Source organism: Phasianus colchicus, chromosome 13 (genome assembly GCF_987193195.1).
Source record: "Phasianus colchicus chromosome 13, bPhaCol1.hap1.1, whole genome shotgun sequence".
Lineage (NCBI taxonomy): Eukaryota > Metazoa > Chordata > Aves > Galliformes > Phasianidae > Phasianus > Phasianus colchicus.
This window is the reverse complement of record NC_143448.1, coordinates 16,133,714-16,159,071: the sequence shown is the minus strand read 5'-3', so window position 1 is coordinate 16,159,071 and position 25,358 is coordinate 16,133,714. Positions and strand designations below refer to the sequence as shown.

Below are 25,358 nucleotides of genomic sequence, written 5' to 3'. Positions count from 1 at the left end.
AACATAATACTTGAAAGGGGTAGCTGTGTTGAATCTCATCTTTGTGATGCCTTGCACATCACAACCTGAGCAATTACCTGGGAGCAATAGCAGGAACATCTCTAGAGAAATACAGAGGCAGAATAACTGGCCTGTAAATGGTTGCCCTCAAGACAAGAGGCAGCAGCACCAGAGAGCAGCTGTAGTTCATTGCATAGAGGAATATGGTTTGGTGACCTGGGTTGAATGCAGATGGGATTTTTTGTCAGCCAAAATGGAGGTGGTAAGTGTTCTGAAACTCAGAATGTTCCTTGGGGTCTTGAGGAACAGCTTGTGATCAATCACTTAGAAAGGGGTAAAAACCCTTAATGAGACCTTAGTATGATGTAGTAGTAAGAACACAAATTACAGAACAAAGTCTTTAGTTCCACTGTTCATAGAAAAAGTGTTCCCACCTCAGTAAGATCTTTCAGTGTCTCCAGTCACTTCCTGCTTGGTCCTTAGATCTCCATCTCTGAGCAGGCAGAACTGCCACTATAGCCAATGGACAGGGAGGAGCCAGCCCAGCACAGGATGTGGTAGGGGACCTTCTCTTCAACCTGCAAGCTCTTTACAGGCGCCTCTCACAACTTACCATCTCCAGCACACTGTCAGATTTTGGTATTGGCCTGTTTGGTTCAAGAAATCTGTGGTGGGCAGGTTTGACCAGCAGATCGACAGCACAGTTGTGCAGGCCTCATTTACTTAGCTAATGGTGCATGCAAGACAGCAACTCTTCATGCTTTTGTTTTCCTTTATTATCATGTGAAGGAGGAAAAAGGTATTTTCCAGTATTGCTGCTGATCTCATGGACTTAAGAGCATTTTTGCTTTTTCAGTAGTTTTCTTGGTCAGGCTTTTTGCAGAAAAGCATGATGGGGGAAACTTTTTTGTTTTAAATTTTAATGGGGAAATGCAATTATTAAATACTTTAAAGAAAAGTTTCTTCATATTTGGTTGACTCCAAGGTGGTTTGTTTTATTTTTTTTTTTTCTTCAACTGAATACAGATGATGAAAACTTGTGACACTAGAGATCTTATGCTAAGCATTAGTCATTCAGGATAGCATGTGGACTCCCATATTTGCTATACACAAAAAGCAGGGTAGATTTAAAGCTATAGCGGGGTTAGCTTCATTGTTCTACTTCTGTTATACAAATAATCTGCAATACTGAAAATATGAGATTTCTACCCCATTTGAGGTAGAAGTAAATCTAAGCTAGTTGAGACATGTAAGCACCACTCAACCTGTTACAGGATGATTATTTATCAGAAGCAAAGCTCGTTGTTTCTCCTTAGAACCCATCAGACACAATAATGCTGCAGTATATACAATTTGCATCAAAGGAAAAATACCTACATACCAAAAATTACCTTGGGCAGTTTACTGCAGTAATGACAGAAGGGATGCACATGATGATAATTTTCATTTAGTACTGTGTTTTCATCTAAGGATGATGGTGAAGGAATTACACCTCCTAATGTTCCTTTCAAAGATGACAATATTGTTCAACCTATATTAAAGGTAATGAGATGAGCAGTGAGTGGTTAGATCTTGTGAAAAATGAAGTTTTAAATGCATACTTCATTGTCTAAAAGCTCACAGATGATTTTTTTCCTATAATGGCCGTAGAAAATGTGTTGGCAGCATATCACAATTAATAATCCTTACTCCAAGTTATGTGCTATAGGCACTCCAAAATTACTCTGAGATATTTCTTACCCAAGTTTATAACCAGATTCAAATCAGTCTCTACGTTTGTGCCAAAAAACCGAACCGCAGTCATCTCACAGAAAGTAATTCTATCTACCTGACAGATGAATCTTAAATCCCTGTTTTTCTCCTTTCTCCAGAGTGAAATTCACTTTAATCTGGTATTAATGTATTTTTCCTTCAGTCGCCTGCAAGGGAATCCCGTAATCTTGCAGTAGTGATTGCAGAGACATGGAAGCTACTGTACGCATGTAGCATTACCATGGGTTTTTCCAGTCATCTAGATTGTATAAAACCCTTTGATGTTAACTGGGACAAGCTTTCTCTCTAGGGTGATGTTGAATTTGTCTTTCAGTGTCTTCTCCACCTCTTCATCTTTAAGGGTTATAAATTCTACCAGATCCATGTTTTCCTTGTAATTGTATTTGGTCTCAGTGAGCGTCCACCCAATGAGCGCTCGAAAGCCATCGGTGGTCTGAAGGGTGCAGATGGACTTCTTTGTAAAGAGGGAATCTGGAGACGTCTGAAGGTACGTGCACTGAAAGCAGAAATCTTCCACTGTCCGTGGCTCCAGACTGAACATATACACTTTCCGACAGTCTTTTTTCTCTAGAAGATCAGAATTAGAGAAGTTTTGATTGGGGATATATTGTTTCCGTCTCATTTTCTCGAGGTACCAGATGGCATTCTTTTCTGTGAAACGAAAGATACCAGGAGCCTGGGGCTGGTCTTTCCCTGATACAAGCTCCATTGGTTGCCACATTTGGTAGGATACACCAAAACCTGCATCTACAATGTAGGCTTTTCCCTCAATAACTACCTTCACTAGGAGGTGGGTCATGATGGTGGCATATGTGTTTTCATGTGGGTTGAACACGTATGCTCCCAAAAAGCTGGTGTCATACCCCAGGCATTTCAGGACCCAACCTAACAGCTGGTTATTTTCCATACACCAACCACCACGCTTCTTGTGCACAATTTTGTTATAAACGTGCTCCAGCTCCAAAGTAATTTTCTCCCCACAATGGATGCTGAGGTTTTCAAATGGAACAGCACGGATGTGGTGCTGGAATATATCAGTTAAGGTTTCCAAGTCTTGATTTTCAAGGGAACCTTTATACCCAGTTCTTGCAAAATACTCTTCAAGATTCATGTCTCCTGTGAAGGAAGGAAATGTGTTTTAGTTTTGTTTCTTCACATCAATGATTTATGATGCTGTGAAGAACTGCCCAGGCTGCTGCCTGCAAAGATGCATTAATCTACTGAACCTCATCAGAGCAGTTTTTAAAGGTAGCAAGTATTCACATCAAACAGTTCCCAGGGTTCAGAAGAGCAGTGCATGCGGGGGTTTATTTTTTGTCCTGGAGACATCCCTATGGCAAACAACTGATGCAACGGCAGCTTGATACGCAATGCCTGCAAAATGGGGATTTGATGTCCTAGCATTGTAAGGGCAGAGTTAAGAAGAAATGCAAGATCACACTAGGGAGTATTCAGTATGTTTCGTGAAAAATAGTCTAACTGCTGAATGAAATGAGTGTCAGTGGGGGAAGCAGTGTTGTCTGACAGTTGGAGGGCAAATAATTTGAGCCAGGATTCACATGTTCTTTTCATGAGCCTGCCACTACTCCATGATCAAAAAAACGAATGGCTCATTCTCTAGGTGTCTCTCTTCACCACTTACAAAATGTGAAAATGATACTCCCTGCACATTTTGTAAAGTGTCAAGTTTTATCCAGGTAATTGTATCTGGAAAAAAACTCTTGACCTTTTCAAGAGACACGGACCACTGAGTCTCTTGTCTGCTCCGAGTGTTGCACAAACTCATTTTGGTGTAGGAGTAATGAACCTGAATGGAGGCGAGTGACCTAAAATACAATGAGCATATCTCTGGTCCTTTCTGTGCCCCACACCGTGCTTTGAAAGTGGGCAGTGAGTGGCTTAAAGCTCTCTAGACATGGCCTTTCCCAATACTTGATTTGTTTTTGCCAAAGGAGGCGTAACAGCATTATGTTCAGCGTATATCCTGTCTGTCTTATCTCTAGCTGATCCCATCTCCTGGCCTGGCTTCACAGGACTCATCATGACCTAGTCTGCTGGATGAGGAGCTACACAATGTAATTTCTGCCTTCTAATGCCATGAAAAGTCACCGGTCTGGCTTTCACAATGGCCCATTGTAATCTGCTGGCCAACATTATGGGCTGGGACCTGTAGGTGTCTGGTGAGATACTGTTTGTAAAATATACTGTAGATTGTCTGCTTGGACACTGAGCTGGAGATAAAAAGTTTTGAAGGCTTGAACCTTTACAGAGAAAATCCTAAGCATTTTAGCAGTCTAGAGTTAGTGCAAATATTTAGCTTTTTGACAGCCTGCAAAGCTAGTTGGAAATCTTTTGTGAATGCAGTAAGCTGAGGTTTAGACACTTAATATTAGTGACTTGGGAAGTCTATTGTATTCAGATAAATGCTGCAGTGAACCACTGAATGTTTACTGCATGCTAGAATTTCTCAAGGTGATTTTCAGTGACAGGTTTATGATGTGCATATGGATGTTATAGAAGCAGCTGTCCAAAGTGAATGGAGAGCCTCATCAAAAGCTGCATGTTATCTTCTACAGAAGGGAATTTAACTTCCAGTGATATGTAAGTGTATTGCTGGAGGATATTCCAATGTAATGTTTGTTCAGTAGAACACAAAGTTCTGGCACTTTATTCTTTTGACTTGCAGAATCCAAGTCTATCTGATCCTACCTTGTCAGATTAAATGCTAAGTAGATCACACCAGCATAAAGTTGGTTCTCGAGTTTATAATACTGGTAATTTCTCTCTGCAGTTCCTTAATAATATATTGATCTATGTTAGATCTTAGCCACAGGAGATAAAAACCTAGATTTTAAAAAGGTAATCCTACAGATGGGAGCAAGAAAACTTTCAAGGACTACTTCTAAATGCACAAATGAAGGTATTCAAGCAAAAATATACCTTACTAGGATTATGCACATTATCAGCAATTTCACTGTTAAAACATATATATATCTGCCTACTTTTATCCTAACATACCAGCACACAGGTTTTCTGAGGTAGGCAAAACACAGCCTGTAATTTCACTTTAACTTTTTTTTTTTTTAAGGACTTCAATTTTATTAACAAAAAGCAGGATCCTACTGATTATTAAATGGCCTTTTTCTCCCTTTGTATGTGCAATATTCTACAATGTAATTAAAAATCTAGAAGAATTAACTTTTAAGAAAAGATTGTCATTCTGAATTTAAATCTACTGCTCTGGCTGAAGTTTTTCTTGTAGACATGTGAATCTCCTCCTGAAGAGCAGCAAGACAGAAGATTTGAGATTACATTATCATTTTGCCCTCTGTAAGCAGCCATTAATTTTAGGTCTACGTTTTTTAAATATTTATGCTAAGGAGAATTTTGCTTATGTGGGTCCCGATGACTTTTACCGTGATAAAGAAGCCATTTATTTGGTTGGTTTGTTAGTTTTGAGAAAATTAGCTTACCTCTTAAAATAACCTTCTTTGTTGATGTTTGCAGTTTCTGGGTTGGCTATTGGTGGGGCAGCAGCCTGGAGAGCCAGCAGTGGATACAAGCTGTGGGGGCTGCCTTCTTCTTTAAGCTCTGCAGTCCCTCACTCCTGAATCTTAAGTGCCAAGAAAGGGCAGAGTCCAACAAAAATGAATGCACATGTCTGGACTTCACTGATCCATGAGCAAATTAAACTTTGTTTCTTCTCCATTAATAGATGTTTATGTTTTCTGCTGGTTAAGACCAGCCTGAGCTTGTTTTCCATGTAACATAATTTCAGTAGATATTCACAAATGGTTCTGTAATTTTTTATAATTGCATTATTGTTACTTGGCAAAGGAGCAATTTGTGGAGGAGAATAGTCTTCTGCTTCCTTCTGGTGCAAGGAGTTGCCGAGGTGCTGCAGGCTGTCTTTTCCCATGGATGTACGAAATGACCCATCTTTGCACACAAAGAACCTTTTTGATCCCTTCAAAGCTTCCACTGCAGCAGGTAGTTACTTGGGAGCTGTAACAATGACAAGTATTTATTGGCACAGTGTTGCACGAGAAGAAAGTAATGCACTTCCTCTCCCAAAATTGGCTGTCTGTACCTTAGTGATGTCACACAGCTGTTTGTGATTCTCTCCTTGTCCAGCCTGTCTCCTTCATTTGATGGAAGTGGGAAGATGATGATCCTTTTTGGGAAGACAAAGACCATGTCGGGCTGGGACAGAACCTGAGCTTTAGGCACACGCGGCCCCATCAGTCGATGTGGCTGAGGACCAGTGTTCTTATGTCACCCTCATTCATTGCTCATCATGTTCAGCACCTGCCATCAGCATCAGAAAGGTAAAAGGCCGCTGTGTTGCATCCAACGTGCTGTGGAAAACACACTGCTGGCATGTCTTAACTTCCCAGAGTTCTTCACTTTTCCAGCATCTTGTCTTTATTGTCACTTTTGTGCAGAATGCTATCGATAATAAACAGCAGCACAGCTTATTGTTGTGCCTGTTTGATGTCAGAAGAAAGCGAGGTCCCAAATGTTTATATTATATTTTTCAAAGGTTGATGTAATATTGATTGTTTCAATTTCTGATACCAGAAGTCTGATTTTTCTCGAGAACTGTTGAAGACTCTCAGCTCCTACTGATCTTATTTCAATTTCAGAAAAATCGTACTGAAAGGAGCTAAAATTGAGCACACAGAATTGAAGAGTTTGGAGGGGTTTTCTGTTTGTTTTCAAGTTCCCTTACATGAATAGCTCATTTCAAGCCAATATCTGGTAAGGGAATAGGACTTGAGTCTCTCAACTCACTTCATCAGCAACTAATCAGCACCTAATAGTGGGTTGTTTTGAGGAAGTCTTAACCTTTCTTTTTTTTCTTTATGAAATTTTTTATGGCCAAATCCAGCTCAAGTCTCTGTTTCAGACTGTTAAAAGAACTGAATAATTTGCAAAAAATGTGTTAAGAAGAAGATTGGAAATAATACCAAAAAACATTACAGCATCACAGATCTTCTGTGTAAAATGGTAATACAGCTTTTTCTTCTAGATAATTTTGGTCTCATTTTATACTTAAGGTTTTTTTTTGCTGCTGCAGCAGCAGCAGCAAATGAGATACAGAGAGTTGGAACAAAATTTAAGGGAGACAAAATACAATTTCCACATGAGAAGATTAAAGGAAGTAAGATATTTTAGTTTCTAAAGGAGAAGTGTAAGAAAAAATCCAAAATGAGTATGGGCAGTTAACTAACAATATACTTGAATTTACCAAGCTTTCTGTTTATCTAATTAGCTGAATTTTTAGAATTCATTAATGCTATTAATGTTAGTTTTAGAAGTTTCAATACTGGATATTTAAAGACTCATTTAGCTGTGTTGTGAATTATATGGAATCCACCAGATTAGGTGGCAAGCCACGAACATTTACTGGTATCAATTTGTTCTCTAACACTATGTTGAATTTTTCTTTCAGTGTCTTCGCAATCTCTTCATCTGTGAGGGTTGTGGTCTGCAGCAGGTCTGTGTCCTCCTTGTACTTGTATTTCATCTCAGAGAAGGTCCATCCAACTAAGGCATAAAACCCTTCAGTGGTCTGGAGGCTGCAGATCGACTTCTTGTGAAGTATGGTATCCGGAGACACTTGTAGGTATGTGTTTAGCTCCTGGAAGTCATCTATATGTTTTGGCTCAAGAGTGAATGAATATAGTTTTCTGATATTGCCCATTTCTGGAGTATCAGTGAGAGGAACACTTCCCTCTGGAACATGATGTTTCCTCTTGACTTTCTCCAAGTACCAGACGCCATTGTCTTCTGTGAAGCGGAAGATACCAGGAATCTGGGGTTGATCCTTCCCAGAAATCAGCAACATTGGCAGCCATGTTTGGTAGGGACCACCACCAAAACCAGCATCTACTATGTAGGAACTTCCCTTGATCACAACCTTCAGTAGGATGTGATTTATTTGATCAATGTATGCCTTCTTTGCTGGGTCATAACTATTTCCTCCAAGCACACAGATGTCATACCCCATTTCTTTCAAAGCCCAAAATAAAAGGTAGTTTGTTTCCATGCACCATCCACCACGTTTCTTTTTCACTATTTTATTGTAAGTAGATTGCAAATCCAGGTCAATGGTCTCTCCGCAATGCATGCTGAGGTTTTCAAAAGGAATCGCCTGGATGTGATGCTGGAAGATGGCTGTTAAGGTTTGCAAGTCTGCTTCCTTATGGGAGCCATCGAAAGAAATTCTTGAGAAATACTCTTGAATGTTCATTTTATCTGCGTGAGCAGGAAAATAGCCAGTTACTGTTGTGCAGCTCTCAGGGGCTTCCCTCCTATTTCTGTAGCACAGGTTAACCAGCCTGCAAATGTATCTGAGGCTGTTTCACTGAAGATTTGAAAGAGACCTGTGCCTTTGGTAGGAGATGAATACAGGCTAGAGCTACTTCTATCATCTATATTTCTTAGGGAGACAAGAACGGGAGCAGGTAACACTAAAGCTTTATCTCTCAGAAATTGTTTTCAGCACAGTTGGGTGTCTCTGCTACAGGAAAACACAGCACATGGCATAACAGAATCTTTGGCCCCGGATGAATGTGCACGTGACAGAAATTTTAGGAAACTGGCAAAGGAGGTTTGCAAACAAGCTGTTAGCCTACACTAACTGAAGTCACAGCAGTGTTTTACTACTGCTTTTATCGTAGCAGTTAAGTAATTCTTTATCACACAGATAATTTAACAGGGAACTTTTACATTCATGGCTTCAGCTAACCAGGATTAACTTCTCAGTGTGTCACTATTTCAGACAAGCTTCCATGCTCAGCAAGTTGTTGTTCTCTTAATCTCTTTAGTTTTCCCGTGGAGTTCGGACAGAGCTTTGACTCTGTCTGTTAAAAAGAAGGGATTGTTAATTTTGCTAACCCAATAGCCAGGAGAACTGGTAATTATTTCAAATACCTTCAAGAGGCATCAGTGGCTTTTGGTTTCTTCTGCTATCTTATACAAATGAAAGAATTCAGCTCAAATTGTTGCATATATTTTGTGTTTTCGTGTCTCTCATCCCCTTTCTTTTCATTAGCAGAAAGAGCAGAGATGCAAAAGGTTCCCTGTAACACTTTTAATCCACTGACTGATTTGGTATCTGTAGGGATTTGTTTTGCCTTTAATTTAGATTTCACTTGGCTTTTTTTCCATTCCAAATATGTTGTGGGTTTTTTTTTCCCCAGAATGATTTATAATCTGCTAAGGACTGCACGAAGTTCCAAAAAGGTCTGAAGATTTTTTTTCTTCCTCCTTGAAATCACTCATACATTCCCCGGGAAGATTTTCCAACAATCCTTTGACATAGATGACATGGGAGAGATCATCTCCCAGCAACTATTCTCAGTTTTGGTCTACCTGCTCTCCCAGAAGTGACCAGCAGCTGGATCTAATTTCTGAGAGTGCAGGGAGCTTTTCAAAATCCCACCTTGAACGCATAAATGACAATGCCCTTGTCCTGGAAGGTGAGTGCGTCGGATGACCTTGTCTCTAGACCTTAGCCCCAGCTTTGAAGCCATCAGCATAATGCATTTAACATAGTTGTATTTCTGCTGATTTGCACTAGTACCAAGATTCAGACTGTGTGACACAGGAAAATATGATAAAACAGAGTACTATTGCAATAAGGGAATAAGAAGTAAATATTTTAGCTTCAGAAGGACCCAAAGAGGTTCCATGAAAAAAAGTGTATTGGTACTGCATTTTATGTGTTCTTTTTTTTTTTTTTTCATCTCTTTTTAGGACAAGAGCACTCATCTCTGGCAAAATCTCCTAGGAAACACTGTTTGTACAGAGCCATGCCACCAAATAGATGCAGACATGCATGCTGCGAAGCCCATCCTGTGGTTTTCTGCCTCATTTTTCTCTCTACTCTCATTTTCAGCAATTCTGCATAGCCAGATAGAAGCATCTCATTCTTACGATGGTGTCAAGCTGACCTTTGTGCCCAGGAGGAGCCAAGTGAGTCCCTTAGCCTGGTGAATCTCATAAACCTGGCAGTGGCTTTCAAGTAAGCGCCCATTCATCCCTGTTGTGAGCCAGAGCCCTGGTGGTCTCCCTGCAGCCCATCTCCAGCGTTAGGACCCCTGTGGCGTGTGAGCCTTTGGGAGCCTCCATGGGGGACAGGCAGCGGGGCCTGGGGAGCTTGTAGCAACAGCTTGTGCCACAGCTTCCTCAGCTTGGGACCTCATCAGTTTAACAACTGTGTAATAGAGATGGGTATCTATTGCTACTGCAATATGTATGTAGGATAAGGCTGCAGTATGAAAGAGTCGTCGTTAGTGAATGTAGGCAGGTAGCAGCCATATAAACTGCTGTTTGCTCTCACAGCTTCCTGGAGGCAGACTTCCTTATCTACACAGCACCAGTGCCCACCACAGCAGGGCTGTAACAGTGCAAACCCTCACCCAGGGAATGGTTTGCATCCAAAACCAGAATGATTCTTCCCTACTAGAATTCAAGAGAGACTTCCAAGGTAAGATCCTCTTGCAGGTGCCTATACAATTTATTTGATTTTAAGCTGAATTGCAGGACAGGAGCTGGCTTTTTCATACACCCTGGCTCAGCATAAAATGAGTTCACTTCAAGCACTTGATCTTTGTACTTTGACAACAGCCTTGCACTGCTACACACACTGTCAGTTCTCAGGTGGCTGTAATTCACACTTTGCTAATATGCCTACAGTGCAGAGCACGTGGTATGCAGATGCACAGGGGTGGCAGAAGACTTGTTCTCAGCTACATGCAGAAGTGAGAGCTCAGACAAGTGAGTGCTTACCTCTGCACTAGGAGCTGCAGCCTGGCTGGCTGCTAAGTTCCCAGGAATGTTTGCAATGGGAGCTGCTGCCCTTAAAGATCGAGGCTGCTTTTTGCTGCCTGGCAGGGACAGCATTCTCCTCCAACAGAACAGGAAGGCAGATTAGTTTCACTTTTTATAATATTGTATGTTCTGATGGTCTTATTACTTGATTTTTTTTTTTTTTTTTTTTTTTTGGAACAGAAAGCCCTGCTGTCCAATTAACTGTGGTAGGTGCTATATGAAGAGTCAAAACTTGATGCATTCCCCCAGATTGCTTATAATATTGCGTAGGCTGTTTGACAGCTAAAAGTCCTCCAGGAATGCAAGGCAGCAATCCATTACAGGTAGCATAAGCACCTTTTGCAAGTGGCTGTCACCCCATTTGCAATCCCCATCACCCCCCTGCTTCAGTTTTGGAGCACCCACGCCAAAGCAGCAAAGCGAGAGTGCAACATTTGATACATCAGTGACACTGACGTCCAGGATCCTTGCAGGAAGTGATTTAGGACTGACAGCTTCTAAGCCAAGCCAAGCGAGTCACTGACCTGTAGACAGGAGGTGGCAGCAGTAGGATTAATCACAGCTGGCTCTGGCCGTTAGGCAGCAAGGCCAGATGTGCAAAGGCAGTCAGTCCTCCGAGGCCTGGAAGCCCTGTCCTTCCTAAGTGAGGTGCTTCTGAAGCCTGCTAGGCCTTTAAGACTTTGCCTCTGATAAGGAAAAAAGCAAACCAGTGAAATCTGAGCTGAGGAGTCTCTTTTTTTTTCCCCCTTCCAGCATAACTGCATGTGATTTGTCAGGGCTGGTAGCGCTGAGCTGGGCCAGCAGATAGCAGCCAGGGCATGAACCTCTGGACCTGAGTCAGCTGAAAGAACAGCACTTTTTCTCTGTCATTGGTTTGCCCTTCACATGTGGCATCTCTGGGGCAATGAGCTTAACCCCTTAGCCTTTCCTCTGAGCCAATAAACCAACCCAAAGCATGAGAAATAGCCAGGCAGGGGCTGAGGAGCTTCTAGACCACAGCTTTCTTCTCGCTGCAGCCTCCTCTGGCCATCTCCTCCACCTCTGCTTCTACTCTGCTACTTGTGAACCCAGTAGATTCTGGGCTGATTCCTGCTGACCATCTGCATTACAGGATATTCCTGCCCCATGACAATCCCCTTTTTCTTCTGCAATTTACTTTAACATCTCATTTCCCCATAGGTTATGGGGAGCCTTGTGTGCATGCTCATATCCAAACACATACGGATGCATTTGAGAGCTAGCTGTGTCTCTGTGAAATGCCTTTGGAAGGTGCAGAATAGCAGCAGGTTTTGCTAACTGTAAATTTCTAGTTGCAGGAAGCTGCACACATTGCTTAACAAACAAACAATAAAAAAGGAGGGACAGTGAGTTATTGCATTTCTAACAGCCTTAGCTGCAAAATATCAGCACATGCAGACAATGGGGGTAGTTGTGGTGATTAATGCTATTTTTTTTCTTTGGGATTAGAGGTTGTAATACAAGAGGAACAAACGGACTGAATACTTCTACTTCACAATTCTTGTCTTTTTATTTAATTGTAACTGGCTTACATTATTAATTGTAAGTGCATAGTTGTAATGCTTTGTGATTCGTACATAAAGGGAGATCAAGCATCATCTCAAAGGGCAAAGTGATTACATTTGTGTATTTTCTCATGCTAAAAATCTTAGCCTTTAGGTATCTGATTAAGATTCATCGTTTCTCCTTATATCAATATAATTAGAATCACTACAAGCAGTCAAATACATACATTTTGGGAAAACTGACTGACAAGCAGTCATATTTGGCATAGAAGTGAGTCTTGTGTGAGGAGGGTGCATTCCCAGCAGTCCTCTCCTGGGTGCTCACAAACAATCCACCGGAGGTGTTTTCAGTTTGAAAGCTTTGGTTATGTTGCTGAGGGTACAGAAATCTGAAAGAAGGCAGATTTGTCTCCTAATATTTCTCATCACCAGTTTTAAGCCACAAATAGCCCCTTCAGTGAGTGTTAGAATTGCTGTGTGAGAAAGTGCGAGGGGTGCAGGGGCACAAAGGACAGGTTTATTGTAGCAAATGGCATTGGATGTCTTTATTTTTTCTGGCTATTACATTTCAAAAAATAGTATGGCATTAATTTAAGATGTGGGTGTGATTTTTCCCCAGGTGGTAGAGCTAAGTAATAAGGAAAGGGACACACTGTTCCCTCTCCCTGCCCTGCTGCTCTGGGTTAGTGGAAAAAGCTTTTAAGAGATGAATGGAGCAGGGAATGGGCAGCATCTGTTGCCAGCTAAGCACAAACAGAAGGGGAGTGATTTGATTGAGTGAGGAAGAAATGATTTGTACCCAGACCAAGGAGAGATGCAGGAACAGTTGTGAAAATCAATTGCTTTTCCCGATTCATGCTAATCTGCTCTGCCTTCTGCTGGGGTAAATGGAAGGAGAAAGATTAACCTTTAGATTCTTGTCAGGAAGAGGGGGGAGAATTGCACGTAATGCCACCATATTGAATTATAAAACAGGCAGTGAGTTAAAACAGAGACAACCTGCTTGTATTGATGGGTACAAATTTCTTATCTAATATTATATTGAATTTCTCCTTCAGTGTTTTCTCCATTTCTTCATCTGCGAGGATTCTGATTTCCACCAGATCCATGTTATCCTTATAATTGTACTTTATCTCAGTAAGTTTCCACCCCACGAGTGCCCGGACCCCGTCGGCGGTCTGCAGGCTGCAGATGGACTTTGTAACAAAAAGTGAGTCTGGGGCAGTCTGCAGGTGCAGATTTCTGGCTCTAAACTCTTCTATGTCTCGCGGCTGGAGGGTGAAGAGATAAACTCGACGGCAAACTTCTTTGTCCACGTTGTGAGGAGCAGTGTTGCTGTGGTTGGGAACATACTGCTTCCTTTTCACCTTCTCAAGGTACCAGGTCCCATTCTCTTCTAGGAAGCGGAAGATGCCGGGTGTCTGAGGCTGATCTTTCCCTGAAATCAGCTCCATTGGCTGCCATATCTGGTAGGCCATCCCAAAACCACCGTCTACTATGTAGGATTTGTCATGAAGCACCACTTTTAGCAACAGATGATCAATGTCATCAGCATATGCATCATCCTCCGGGACGTAAACTTTTGCTCCCAGAAGGGTGACGCTGTACCCTAGGGTTTTCAGGGCCCAAGATAAGAGGTGGTTGTTCTCCATGCACCAGCCCCCACGTTTCTTTCTCACTATCTTGTTGTAAGTGGCTGCTAGATCCAGCTCGATGCTTTCCCCACAGTGAATGCTGAGGTTCTCAAAAGGAACTGCTTGGATGTGGTGCTGGAATATTTCCGTCAAGGTTTCCAGGTCCGGTTTATCATGGGAGCCTCGGTAAGAAATTCTGGCAAAATACTCCTTGATGTCCATGCTGCCTTGGAGAAAAGGGTGAAAAAACACCACAGTTTGTGCCAGAAGTAAGGGAAGGATCTTCCTCATCCATTATATTGATGACAGCCCCATTATGAACAACCCACTCAGAAGAGGAATGGGGTTTGACAAATGGCCCTATCCAAGGCAGCTGAGTGCAAGTATTAGCACTGGGGGAAGCCAATGGGGCACTACTGATGAGCGCAAATGTTATTTTTAATTGTTTCTTTTACAGCTGTGATGAGAAGCTCCAGCTGTGCTAAGCACATTTCAGCAGAGAGTTCCTGCCCAGCAAAGCTACCAATCTCTGTAGGAACGAACAAAAACAGTAGCAGCTCTGTTTTCCTGATAGAAATTATAGGAACTGAAACTCTCCAGCTCTGAACTGCTTTACACGAGGTTTGACTCGGCAAAGCAGAAACAGAAAACAGACCTCCCCCCCCCTCCTTCTTCCCCACAGTGCAATCCAGAGTGTTGTCTTCAACCACATCTGAAATTAATCTGCTTCCCCATAGTGTGGTCTCCATTATTTAGGCAGGATGTATCTGCTCTATCTGCTCTCAGTGCTGATGGCAGCAGATGTAACCAGGAGTACTCACTCAGGGCTACGAGCATTGCCCTCCCTATCAAATCTGAAGCAGAAGTTTTAGCAGGAGACTGCCTTTCATGAGCAGAGGGGAAGAAAGCATCTTAAGGACCCCCACTCTTTCTATGAAGGTGGCAAGAAATGGGATTTTAATGTGGCCACATATCTTTATTATCCCAGCCTGGCACCACTGCATCTCAGATGGCTCTGAGTGCAGAGCACTATTCTTCACATCGTGGACCTGAGAGGTCCCAAAATGCTCTCACGTATCCATGTGTGGTTATTAAGGTAAAACCATGAGAAAATCTCCAACTGTTCCAACAGGGTTAAGTTCTCAATATGATGAAAAATAGCACACAGCAAATTGTATGGGAGTTTTGGAAAGATAGCTTCAGTATACATGCAAAGCAATGAGAACACTAGCTTTCTATTTGGCAGAGTGTCCTGGGAGAAGCAGAGGGTGTTCCCAGGGTGGCTCTGCACATTTAGGATACAAATGTTCAGAAATCTGTCACTATTACACCATGACAGGTATATGAAATTCAACCAGCAGGCCTGAGTTATCAAACATTGGGTTAAGAGCATCCAATCATTACTCCGGGCCTTCTCTTAGTTCAGCTTCTGGCTTGTGCCCAAGCTTTTCCCCTGAACATCACAACTACAGCGCTATTAATACTTGGAGATGGGTTTTTCAGAAGCAGAGTTCTTGCAGTGGGAGCTTTAAGCTGGTATCACCAGCACTGAGCTTCTCCCCCCTCACCCCCACACCCCTTTCTTTCTTCCTTTCCTTCACTTTGCCCAAGTAGGTGAAACGTTTACATTAACTTAAAGGGAAAACATTAAAGAGTTCATCTGTCTTCCTGTCTGCTTCTTGTGGTTCCTTATAAGGCCCTTTCAATAGCTGAATCTGAAATAAGTCAGATGGCACAAATGCTCAAACAAATGTTGGAGGCTGATAACCACGTAAATAATCTGTTGCACTGAACAAAAAGAGGCACTGGTAAGCAGCTGAACGTTGCTCGCTCTGCTGTTGCACAACCTGGCTGTTTGCTGCTCTCAGACGTATCTCACTTCCTGGTTAGGAAGAGTTCAGCTGCCTAAATTCAGGGGTTAAATAAAGGTCTTACCTGGAAAATCAGTTCAACTGCAAACGGATCTCCTGGGGCTTGGGGGGATTTATTTTAGGCAAAAGCAAGTGGCGTGGCTGGCTGTCCTTTACTTAGCACGGGGTCGAGGACTGTCCAGCTCCCTTGCTGGGGAATGTCCTTTCTCTCAACTTGCTTCCACCCGCCTCTGTCAGACTGCAAGAGCTGAAAGAGGAGGGGAAAAAAAAAAAAGAAAAGGGTGGAGCATAAGAGCTGTATTGAGTGAAAAAGAGTAACGGCACTGACACATGCAAAATCTGGTCTTTATTAGAGCAGAGGTTGCCTGACATTTTCATTTGTCTCACGCTGCCAGCAGCAAATCTTGGGCTAAGAAGAAAAGGGCGAGCTTTTTTGTTTCGATATCTAGCCAAACTCACGTGAGTAATATATACTTACCCTGGGTACTGGCTTACTGGTTCTTTAGGAACATGGGAAGGAATCCTTGCATCCATTCTGTCTGAAAAGCAGCAAGATTTCTGCATGGAGACTTGCACCTGTAAACCCCTGCCTCAGTCAGTACACACCCTAATACACACCCTAACTTTAGTGTTTGCTTAATTCACTCTTTTTAATTTACATGCTAGTTTGCTGGTTTTTTGTGGTTTTTTTTTTTTTTTTTTTTTTTAATTTATTATTATTATTACAGCAGATTTTACAGAATGTAATTTCACAGGATAAGGCTGGGCCAGCAGTGTGCCTGCTTTGATCTCAGCTCACCTATGGATGCTGTGATGGTGAATATGAGGTGCAAACACATGGGGAACTCCATCCTCTCAGTGTGCTTCACACTGCTTTTCTCTGTACACATGTTGCTTGCATTCTTCCAAGCTAAGACTTATTAATTCTAAATATACAGATGGGTTCTTCTGTGTTAATTCCCTCCTTCACATTTAGTATCACTAGCAAGTTCAAGCATTGGTTTATTGTGATAATTGGTAGAGATGATAAATCAGACCCCAGATGCCTGTGATAACACAGCTCCACTGCTATATCAAAATGTGCCTCTTTATCATCCCATCAGCATCCAGTGTTTGACCCAACCAGACAGAACCGATGGTGAGAGATGCTCAAGTAGCAAGTTACATGCCTTTTTTGGGCTCCTCTGGTTACATCCAACCTGATGAAAAGAGAAGCCTCACATTCCCTATGTAGAGCTTGTTGTACATGGGCTATTCCATTCTCTTGTCACATGTCATTTCAACAAAGAGCAGCCAAAATACAAGCATGGAGACCAGTAGTGCTTAGGGAAAGCACTCTAAGAAGTAGTCAAAGGTCCCATCACAGCACTATGCAAGCAAATCCAGCCACAATCCTTGCCCTGAGTCATTGCTCCCCAAACCTTTAAAACCAAGAGTTCTCATCCTACCTGCTTGCACCCAAGGAGGTCAGAGGGCTAAAGGTACAATAAGGTTCCTCTTGACCAGGAAGCCCTACCACAGACTTTCTATTTCAGCTCTGTCTCATATCATCATGGCTCATTCCAGGCTTAGCAGGGCAATAAAATGCAATTACTGCTGCTGTGTAGCATGGCCATGATATGCCATAAAGCCCCACCTGAGTCCATCCTCAAACATGACAGAGGGCAAAGCCCAGCCCACGTTGCACAGAGCACTTGACCAGCGATGACCCGTAACTCAATTTCCCAAACTTGGCAGGAGCTGAAGCTCACTGAGCATTTTCCAGGAGAACATCAATGTAATTGCACATAGCTTTTATTTATTTATTCATTTAAACTGCCGACAGCATTTAATTTATTACTGAAATCTTTCTCTCATCCTGATCCTCCTGAGAGGCTGCATCAGATATTCCTCCCTCCCCCCTTTAGCAGAGCATTACGTGCTGCAATGTTTGCTTGGAGAAACACAAGCATTAGGCACCCTAATTCCCTAACATTAGGGAATGTTGTGCAATTGAGTGTCTACTCACCGTTGAGCAGCTCCCACTGTAGTGCCCTCTGTGATGGGCTCTGTAACAAAGTACAGATTATTATCTTATGTTAGCTGGGTGCTTAATATAGAAATGATGTGCTCTTCTACTCATCTAGCTGGTCTGGGGTGGGAGGAAAGAAAAGAGGCTTTTAAACTAATAGAACATTTGACATGTTTGAAATGGAATAAAATCTTAAATTCTTACACAGCTTCCAATTCTTCCATACTGATGAGCTCTGAGTGGCTGCAAAATAAAATGCTACACACCCCAAGCTGAGCAGTGTGCCCTATCCCACCATTTCCAAAGGGATTTTAATACCTGTAAGCCACTCTAATACGTGAGTAGTAAATAATATTCATGGCCTATCAGCAATATTCATAATGGTTGAACTCATGCTTTGTATTCATTACCTTGATATTGCATATCAAGCAGCTGTGGCTACATATCTCCTCTTTGCATCCCTCGTGTGCAATCTGGGTGCTACAAGGAGTCTTCTCCATGGGCCAAGGGAAGAGGCTGCAATGGCAGCAGTGACTTCTGCCCGTGGAAGGAAGTAGCTATGCTTGAATTGCTTGGCTTTCTCTTGGTAGATAATAGACAACATCTCAGTTTTAGCATCTCTATCATCTGAGACATCTTTCTGAGAGCTGGTAAGAGTCAAAAATTCTCTCTTCTGTTTATCTCTACCCTGCCAATATGAGGTTTTTCACACAAATAACACCAAACATGCTAATACAGACCAAGAAGACCACTCTCGCCTGCAGGGCCTTTCGGTCCAGAAGGTTTCAGCATAAATCTCTTAAATGCAAGTGGTCATAATTCAGTTAAATTCCATTTCAGGGGGAACAATAAGCTTTTCTACATGAATGGTTTTATCTCATTTTAAGTAGCTGCTCTGATGAAAAAATATATCCATTTACATGGCTTTTATTTTCCCATGGATCATGACTGCTGTGGTGGACAGGACACAGTTGGATCCTCAACAACATGTGTCCCCAGCACCCTGGGCCATCCTACAGTTCCCCGTGCTTCTGCCATCCAGCTACAGCATGAGCATGGGGAAGCAGAAGTTGTCCTCCATTTCACAAGCAGTGATCACACCCTCAACATGTCTTTCTCTATCTTGCCAAGGCTGAGTGGAGGGGCAAGATGGAGGTTGTGCTGAAGGCTGTCTGCCACCCAGACAGGGGTTTGGTGGCCACAAGGTGGGAATTGGGAAGGAACAAAACTGATGTGGCCCTTGGCCAAACCCAACTGCTGATGCCCATCTGTCCCACAGCAGTCAGGTGCCTGGCTCTGGCCAGGTGCTGCTGAGCATCCTGAGTTCTAGCAGTGGCCATGCTGGGGGAAAAGAGGTACCAGACAGGTAGGAAGGGAGCTCCTTCTGGGCTGGGCAGGCCCTGGCTAGTCTCACACTGCATTACTGGGGTTACGCCATTGGCAAGCTTGCATCCTTCTCCTTAACACCAGTTTCTCCCTCAGCACAACCTACAAAAGCACTGCCCAAAACACTCCTTACCAATTGGGATGTAAAGTCAGCATCAGTGAAGTCACACGTAAACATTTTCAAAGCAGAAATATATCTAACCAGAAACAAGACCTGAAATCATGGCTGGGACATCCCCATCTGCAGCCACCCCATGGCAAATCCTCCTGGTGGAGCCTATCCCCAAAACCACTGTCAGCCAAGAGAGAAGATTTCTCCCCATCCAAACCATTGAAGCTTGGGGGTCCTCCTGCAGCCTGCTGCAGCTCACATACGTGGTGCTGCAGGTGCTCAGATGTTAGTTTCAAATCTCAGCTTTGCAAGAGCTCCTTCTTTCCCTCCCTCTCTCTTCATCAGACCTTTGCATCCACCGCCTCAAAAATATCACAGTGCCTTCCAAAATCAATACACAATATGCCCCCAGGGCACCTTTGGAGACCAGGGCGTTAATCTTTCTCTCTTCATTTCAACATCCCACCTAGACACTGGATATATTCCATTCTCCCAGCTTTTTTGTGCAGATATATACACTCCCAAGATCAAGCAGTTAATAAATGCCATCATGTTAAGCTGTAATTGCTGAAGGGAAGTGTGACAGCGTAATGTGTAATGGGCCTCAGCGAGGCGGGCTGGACCCTGAGCTGCTTTCATTTCACATTTTCTAATGAGAGCTGTTGGTCACGCTGTCAGAGCCACACAGGGCATTTGCTCCCCTGCTCCTCTGGCACAGAGCTGCAGTGGGCAAAATGGGCATCCACAGCAGAGCCCGTGAGCAAAGGAGGTGGTGTATGGGGCAGTACTCATCCCTGAAGGACACAGTTAAGACTCTGTCCAATTTCACTCCATTTTCACCATCGTTGGTAGCAGCAATAGCAGGGCAATGTTTTTTGCACGGATAGAAAGGCCTCATCTGACAATAAAGATGTTACGTTGGCCTTAATACAAAAACCAGCAGAAGAGATACCTTTAAAATTAAATCACTGATCACTTGCAAGAATTCTGTACTGTTGCCAAATGAGTATAGAAAATAACCCGTGACCTACACACGCAATCCAGCTGTACAGGTGTGACCTACCTGCACAAAGAGGGCCTGCAAGGCACCAAGCTCTGTCATTATCAGCCTCTATCATTATCAGCCTGGGTATTAAAACCTGTTTACCATATGCAAAGAATATTTTTGCAAAATGTTTCAAGAGGAAATTACTCACAGCTAATCCACAGGTGCACTGATGGAAGGAGAAGCATTTACCTGAAGGAATACTGTGGGGAAAAAACACTGCTGTGAGTGGGATATAAAGCAACCTAAAGAGCATCTCAAAGGGAAATAAATAGTCTTTAATTGGCCTAAACAGAAAATATACTGGCTTTAATTTATGTGTTTTCCATATAGAGAGCTAATTGTATTACAGGAAAACATGCAAATATAGAAATACACACAAATGAAATCCCCACCTGGATCTCAGCCTGCTTCTCCAAAAAAGCTCCTCCAAAAGAAATCTGCTGTTTCATTGAGAAGGGTCTCGTTGAGTGCAGGGGGAATAACACTCAGCCCTATTTCAGACAGTCAGCCTGGAAACACACAACACGAGGAACAATTACATGAGTTCTGTCATTCCTGCTGCTCAGATATTTTAGTTTTTGGAGAGGTAAGTGGGAGGGAAACCTTTTATCTCCGTGAAGAGCAGGAAACAGAGATGTGCAGTGACAGCAAAAACTTGCACCTTCAGAAAACACATTCACTATAATTCACTATCATGCATCACAGAAATCACGCACGTTTGGGGTGACACCACTGTCCTCATCTCTGTTGCTGAATCAGGAGCAGGGAAAAAACAGCAGAGATGCTTTGGGTTCACAGTGCTACCCCCCCAGACTCACCCGAGGTGGTTTGGCTGCATGAAGGAGATCTGGAAGCGATGGAGATTCAGAAGCATGGAGCTGGTCCTGCAGGGATCTTCTGCACCAGCCCTCAGCGTTCAGTAGCCCCAAGGCAAACACGATCAGTATAAATCATGTGCGTGGAGCTGGGTGTCTGCAGAGCGACGTATTTTCCTGGTGTAGAAGCAAAAGGTGGCGGAGCAGGGGTTACTGTGGCAACCTGCAACTCTTGCCTCTCCTCCCTGCTGTGCTCAGGAGCAGTGCTGAGGGACATGGATGTCACATCAAGGTGGCACTGCAGGGACGGGGCCAGCATGGACAGCACAGATGCAGAGTGGGAGGTATGCAGCACATGCAGCTCCATGGGAGAGTGGGCACCAGGGCCTGCAATGGCTCCCTGCTCCAACACCTGCACTGCTCTCCATTGCATCCTTTGAACACGTTCCCATTTCCTACATCTCCTCTGCAAAATGCCAAATCCTGCCCTCTCTGCAGCACCACCTCCAGCCTCTGACCCACAGCAGCATTATTTTCCCAGCAAATATCAGTTTGATCCTTGACCACCTGAACTGCAGGCTGGCCTCTACTGTGAGGTGATGAACCTGGCAGCACCACCTCTGTACGTTTCCAGCCCATAAGGTAAAAAGCAGCTAATTTCCATGCTGCATCATCACGCTGCCACAAATTAATGCTACATTCCAGGTCAGCATTTCCTCCCAGGCAGATGCTGAGGATGCTGTCATGCTGGAAGATTGTCACCAGCCTTCCCAAAGCAGATATGTAACAGGAGCTGTAGTAAGAAACAGGCATTGAGAAGTGGCTGGAGGCCATGTCTTTGCCCACGGAAGCACAAGGCAAGCACCACAAGCAACCACCAGTCCTCATGCTGTTCTTTTGCCAGTTTTTACCCGCTTTGCTATTATCCTTAACTAATCCCTGCCTTTACCAGCTAAATTAATAATTTTATAGGCAGTATAGCATTGTGAGCTTTACTGCCATGCAGAAGCTCGAGTCCCAGGGCTCATTACTTCCCTCTAGAAAAGCAACACAGTGGTTAACTCACAGTGCTCAGAGGCAGCCGAAGTATCCCATCTGTGAATTTGTCTTTCCCTTATGCACCTGAGATCGGTGGCAGTAAATATTCTGCTCTCTGGCAATAACCGAGAGCTGCATGGCTGCTGGGGACTCTGCAAGGCCCCTGCCACTGGACAGAATCTTCCTCTGCAAATTTATCAAAAGCTCTCCTGAATGTTTCATTGTAAGAAAATTCGACTGCTTGTTTACGAGGCCACAAAGCAACCCAATTTAAAACCACAAAATCAATGTGCTAAGTGCATCAGTTACCGCTCTGGATTGCTGCTCCTGTTAACCCCACTGTCATTTTCCATCACTTCGCGCAGAGTCAACAACTCCTCCTAATTTAGTTTCATCTGCAAACTTGCACAAAACACCTTCTAATCCTACATGTCAAAACACAGCCCCAGAGCATGCTGCAGAGACCCATGCTGCAGCCCCAGCCATGCCTGCAGTGATACCCTATTGCTGCTCTTCCCTTTTTACCATCCCTTCAGCCTTGGGCCAGCGCTTGGAAGAGTTGTGCCCATGCTGTGCATCCCTATCACTGCACAGCTTTCATTTTGCTTTCCTCCCCCTGGAAACTGGTGTGTGCTTTAGAAAGCTGCACACCATATATTAGTCCTATTCCCAGCCTCAGCAACATCGAGCTGCTTTTAGAGGAATGTGCTGTGATTTAGTACCATCAGCAAACTCTGCAGAAGCAGAGAGAAATACAGACCCAGCCACGATCCCCATGGAACCCACCCACAGCCTCCCCAGTGCTGGCAGCATCCCCTCAGCACTTTAATTCCCATCATCTGCCCCATTTGTATCCCGCCTCACTCCTGCCCTCGGTTAACGATCTGATTTTGTATGTTATGCGTTCAAAATGCTCCCTGGCGATAAATGTTTAATTTCTTTCGCTCGTGGCACCTTTGTAAAATATTTATGATCACTAGATGTCACTGTAATTTTACTGTCTCCAGCCTTACCGAACCGGTGTGATTCCCCATGCTCTGCTTGCTCGCAGCTCCTCGTGCAGAATGCATCAGCGATGAGCCCAACAGCCAGCTGCTGCCCTGCTTGGGTGTCCTGCAGTGGGAACACAGCACAGACCTCGTCCTGGGCTTTGCCTGCGTTCTCCCAGCGCTGCAGTTAATCACACAGGGGTAGGAGCCCAGGTATGCCTACAGAGCACCTTTCTGTTACCTTAAAGATTCTTGCAGAATGTATTTTTTCCAAGTCAAGTGCATGCTCTCAATTTCCCTAAATTGTTACTGCTATGATTTCTGCGTTGTACATTTCTTTTGCCATATATAATTTAAACGTTACGGGCCACATTCCTGCATAAACATGCATAGGATCTTTTAAATTGGAAAAAAAAAAAAAAAAAAAAAAAAAAAAAAAAAAACAACAGTGAAATGTATGGGAATACCCACGCATTGACCACATGTCCCTGTCTGCTGATGCTACACAGGTCACTCACCCCTTCACCACATCCCACAGGGGAATGCACTGAAAGCAGGACTTCCAAGAAAAATCCATTCTCCAGAATGCACCATGAAGGTTCCTAATGCAGGGCTGGTGGCTGAGCTGAAAAAAACAAAGCTCTTTGCTGGCATCTTTTGGTGAGCGAGGAGAAGGGAGCTGAGGGTCGGGGTGTCCCTGTTCCAGGAGAATTCCGCAGTCAGGGAAGTGGAGATTCTGGTTTTCTCTTTAGCGAATGAATGAACAAAGACATGGAATAGTAGGGGGGGGGGGGGGGGGGGAAATCAGATCCTTTTGGATGAGGAATCAACGCCACAGCTGAAAATATTGGAGGGAATGAGCAGTGGGCAGAGCAGCACAGCACAACACACCAGCTTTCGTTGCTGCCTCTTTCACCTGTCCAACATTAATACTACATCTCAGGTGCTTGAATGCATTACATTCTGCAATCAGCACTGTCTCACTTTTGATGAGCTTTTCTATTTGGGATTCATTATAAAGAGCTTACATGAGCAACAATGCTTCTGAACAAGCACTTTATTTTTCTATGTAGCCACCAGAGGAGCTTTGTTGATTCCCCTGAGGTCAAGCTCTTTTCATCTTCTCTGCCAGCCACAGTATAAAAACTACATTTCCTTTGAATTCTGTTGATTATTTGGAACCACTGAGTGCTCTCTTTGGAAACTCTCCGCTGCAAATCTATCCCACTACGATGCACAATATTTTGCCTAATGAATGAGAGCGACATAGAAATCAGGAGCTAAAGAGATTTGAAAGTGCTGCCAATGAATTTAGACAAACGTTAGGGCTATGCTGCTAATCCTGAAAATGAATGGGAACCTTGCCCATACAACCATTCCTGTGTTAGGGGAGCAGCAGGTAGGCAGAAGCAGCTCTGTGCTAATTGGAGACTTATTCGTTCTGGATTAAAACTAATGCAGTCACACCAGCACTTTGCTTGGGGCAAGAGGAGAGGTTTTAGGTGTGCTAGGGCAGCACCTTAATCCCAACCCTATCTCTTGTCCGCACTTGTCAATACACTGCTTTAATGGGCACGGCGATGATGGGTTGATGACTGGACTAGATGAGCTTAAGGTCTTTTCCAATCTTAATGATTCTATGATGCCAGCTCTCCCTTGCAGTTCCTCTGCCAGCAACAGTGCTGGAGAGGCTTTCATCGAGATAACTCATAAAAATGGTGAGTAAGAATAGAGAAAGCAAAAGGCTGAAGTGGCTAAGTAATGACAATGACATCCTGGATCAGGTTTTGTATTTACAGCAGACTCTCCTCAAGGTTCTCAAACTCTTCTTAAGGAATTCTATGCATTTTCTTACATGTTTTGAAGGGTTATAAATTATCTAGGAATCTGACTGTGCATACATAAAAAGCACTGGAGCAGCTCAATTAAAGGTGGAACAACTTTAAGCCCCATTAAACATGGGCAGCTCCCTGCTCATAACATCTCTTGTCAGGCCATTGGCTTACTTCTGTGTAATTTGAGTCAATCAGGAATCCTTTCAGTAGAACCCAACATAAATAATTATCAATACTAAGTGAGAGACTGCATATTGAGAACTTCTTACACCCATTTCTTTTTAGTGGTTGAAAAAACAAGCTAAGATTACACGGCGCACAACTCAAAAGCAGACCGAAGCTATGCGAAACACCCTTACACAGGCATTAGTGTAAATCATATTTTTTAAGCAAATTTAATTGCTGTTTACCCAGCAGTACCCCAGAAGACTAACTTAAACAATACAGTGCTATGAATTCATAGCACAGATTAGTTAAAGCAG

At 43.3% G+C, this 25,358-nt stretch overlaps 3 protein-coding genes and 1 long non-coding RNA gene across 10 annotated transcripts; 1 reads left to right on the top strand and 3 right to left on the bottom strand.

The window, feature by feature from the left end:
* Positions 1–969: 969 nt before the first annotated feature.
* LOC116244058 (arylamine N-acetyltransferase, pineal gland isozyme NAT-10) lies at positions 970–11,267 on the bottom strand. Of its 2 annotated transcripts, none has more exons than XM_090149417.1 (2): positions 11,139–11,267; positions 970–2,889 (listed from the first exon to the last, which is right to left on the bottom strand). In XM_090149417.1, exon 2 carries the CDS (start codon positions 2,882–2,884, stop codon positions 2,012–2,014), a length of 873 nt encoding a protein of 290 aa, XP_090005543.1. In that variant the 5' UTR covers positions 2,885–2,889; positions 11,139–11,267; the 3' UTR covers positions 970–2,011. The 2 variants fall into 2 exon arrangements, with proteins under 2 accessions (XP_090005543.1, XP_031471445.1); XM_031615585.2 differs by lacking the exon at positions 11,139–11,267 and adding an exon at positions 5,247–5,385.
* LOC149916177 (uncharacterized) lies at positions 2,139–10,377 on the top strand. 4 transcript variants are annotated; one of them, XR_016470646.1, is made up of 5 exons: positions 2,139–2,260; positions 3,777–3,953; positions 5,908–6,101; positions 7,229–7,402; positions 9,538–10,377. It is a non-coding gene; the product is annotated as an uncharacterized LOC149916177 (long non-coding RNA). The 4 variants fall into 4 exon arrangements; XR_016470648.1 differs by lacking the exon at positions 2,139–2,260 and having other exon boundaries at positions 2,897–3,942; XR_016470647.1 differs by lacking the exon at positions 2,139–2,260 and having other exon boundaries at positions 2,897–3,953; positions 9,680–10,377.
* Positions 7,125–15,838, bottom strand: LOC116244057 (arylamine N-acetyltransferase, liver isozyme). Of its 2 annotated transcripts, none has more exons than XM_090149415.1 (2): positions 15,707–15,838; positions 7,125–8,034 (listed from the first exon to the last, which is right to left on the bottom strand). In XM_090149415.1, exon 2 carries the CDS (start codon positions 8,027–8,029, stop codon positions 7,139–7,141), a length of 891 nt encoding a protein of 296 aa, XP_090005541.1. In that variant the 5' UTR covers positions 8,030–8,034; positions 15,707–15,838; the 3' UTR covers positions 7,125–7,138. The 2 variants fall into 2 exon arrangements, with proteins under 2 accessions (XP_090005541.1, XP_090005540.1); XM_090149414.1 differs by lacking the exon at positions 15,707–15,838 and adding an exon at positions 11,139–11,277.
* On the bottom strand, positions 12,249–15,846 carry LOC116244056 (arylamine N-acetyltransferase, pineal gland isozyme NAT-3). Of its 2 annotated transcripts, none has more exons than XM_031615582.2 (2): positions 15,707–15,846; positions 12,249–13,994 (listed from the first exon to the last, which is right to left on the bottom strand). In XM_031615582.2, exon 2 carries the CDS (start codon positions 13,991–13,993, stop codon positions 13,121–13,123), a length of 873 nt encoding a protein of 290 aa, XP_031471442.1. In that variant the 5' UTR covers position 13,994; positions 15,707–15,846; the 3' UTR covers positions 12,249–13,120. The 2 variants fall into 2 exon arrangements, with proteins under 2 accessions (XP_031471442.1, XP_031471443.1); XM_031615583.2 differs by having other exon boundaries at positions 12,249–13,998; positions 15,707–15,845.
* Positions 15,847–25,358: the final 9,512 nt, after the last annotated feature.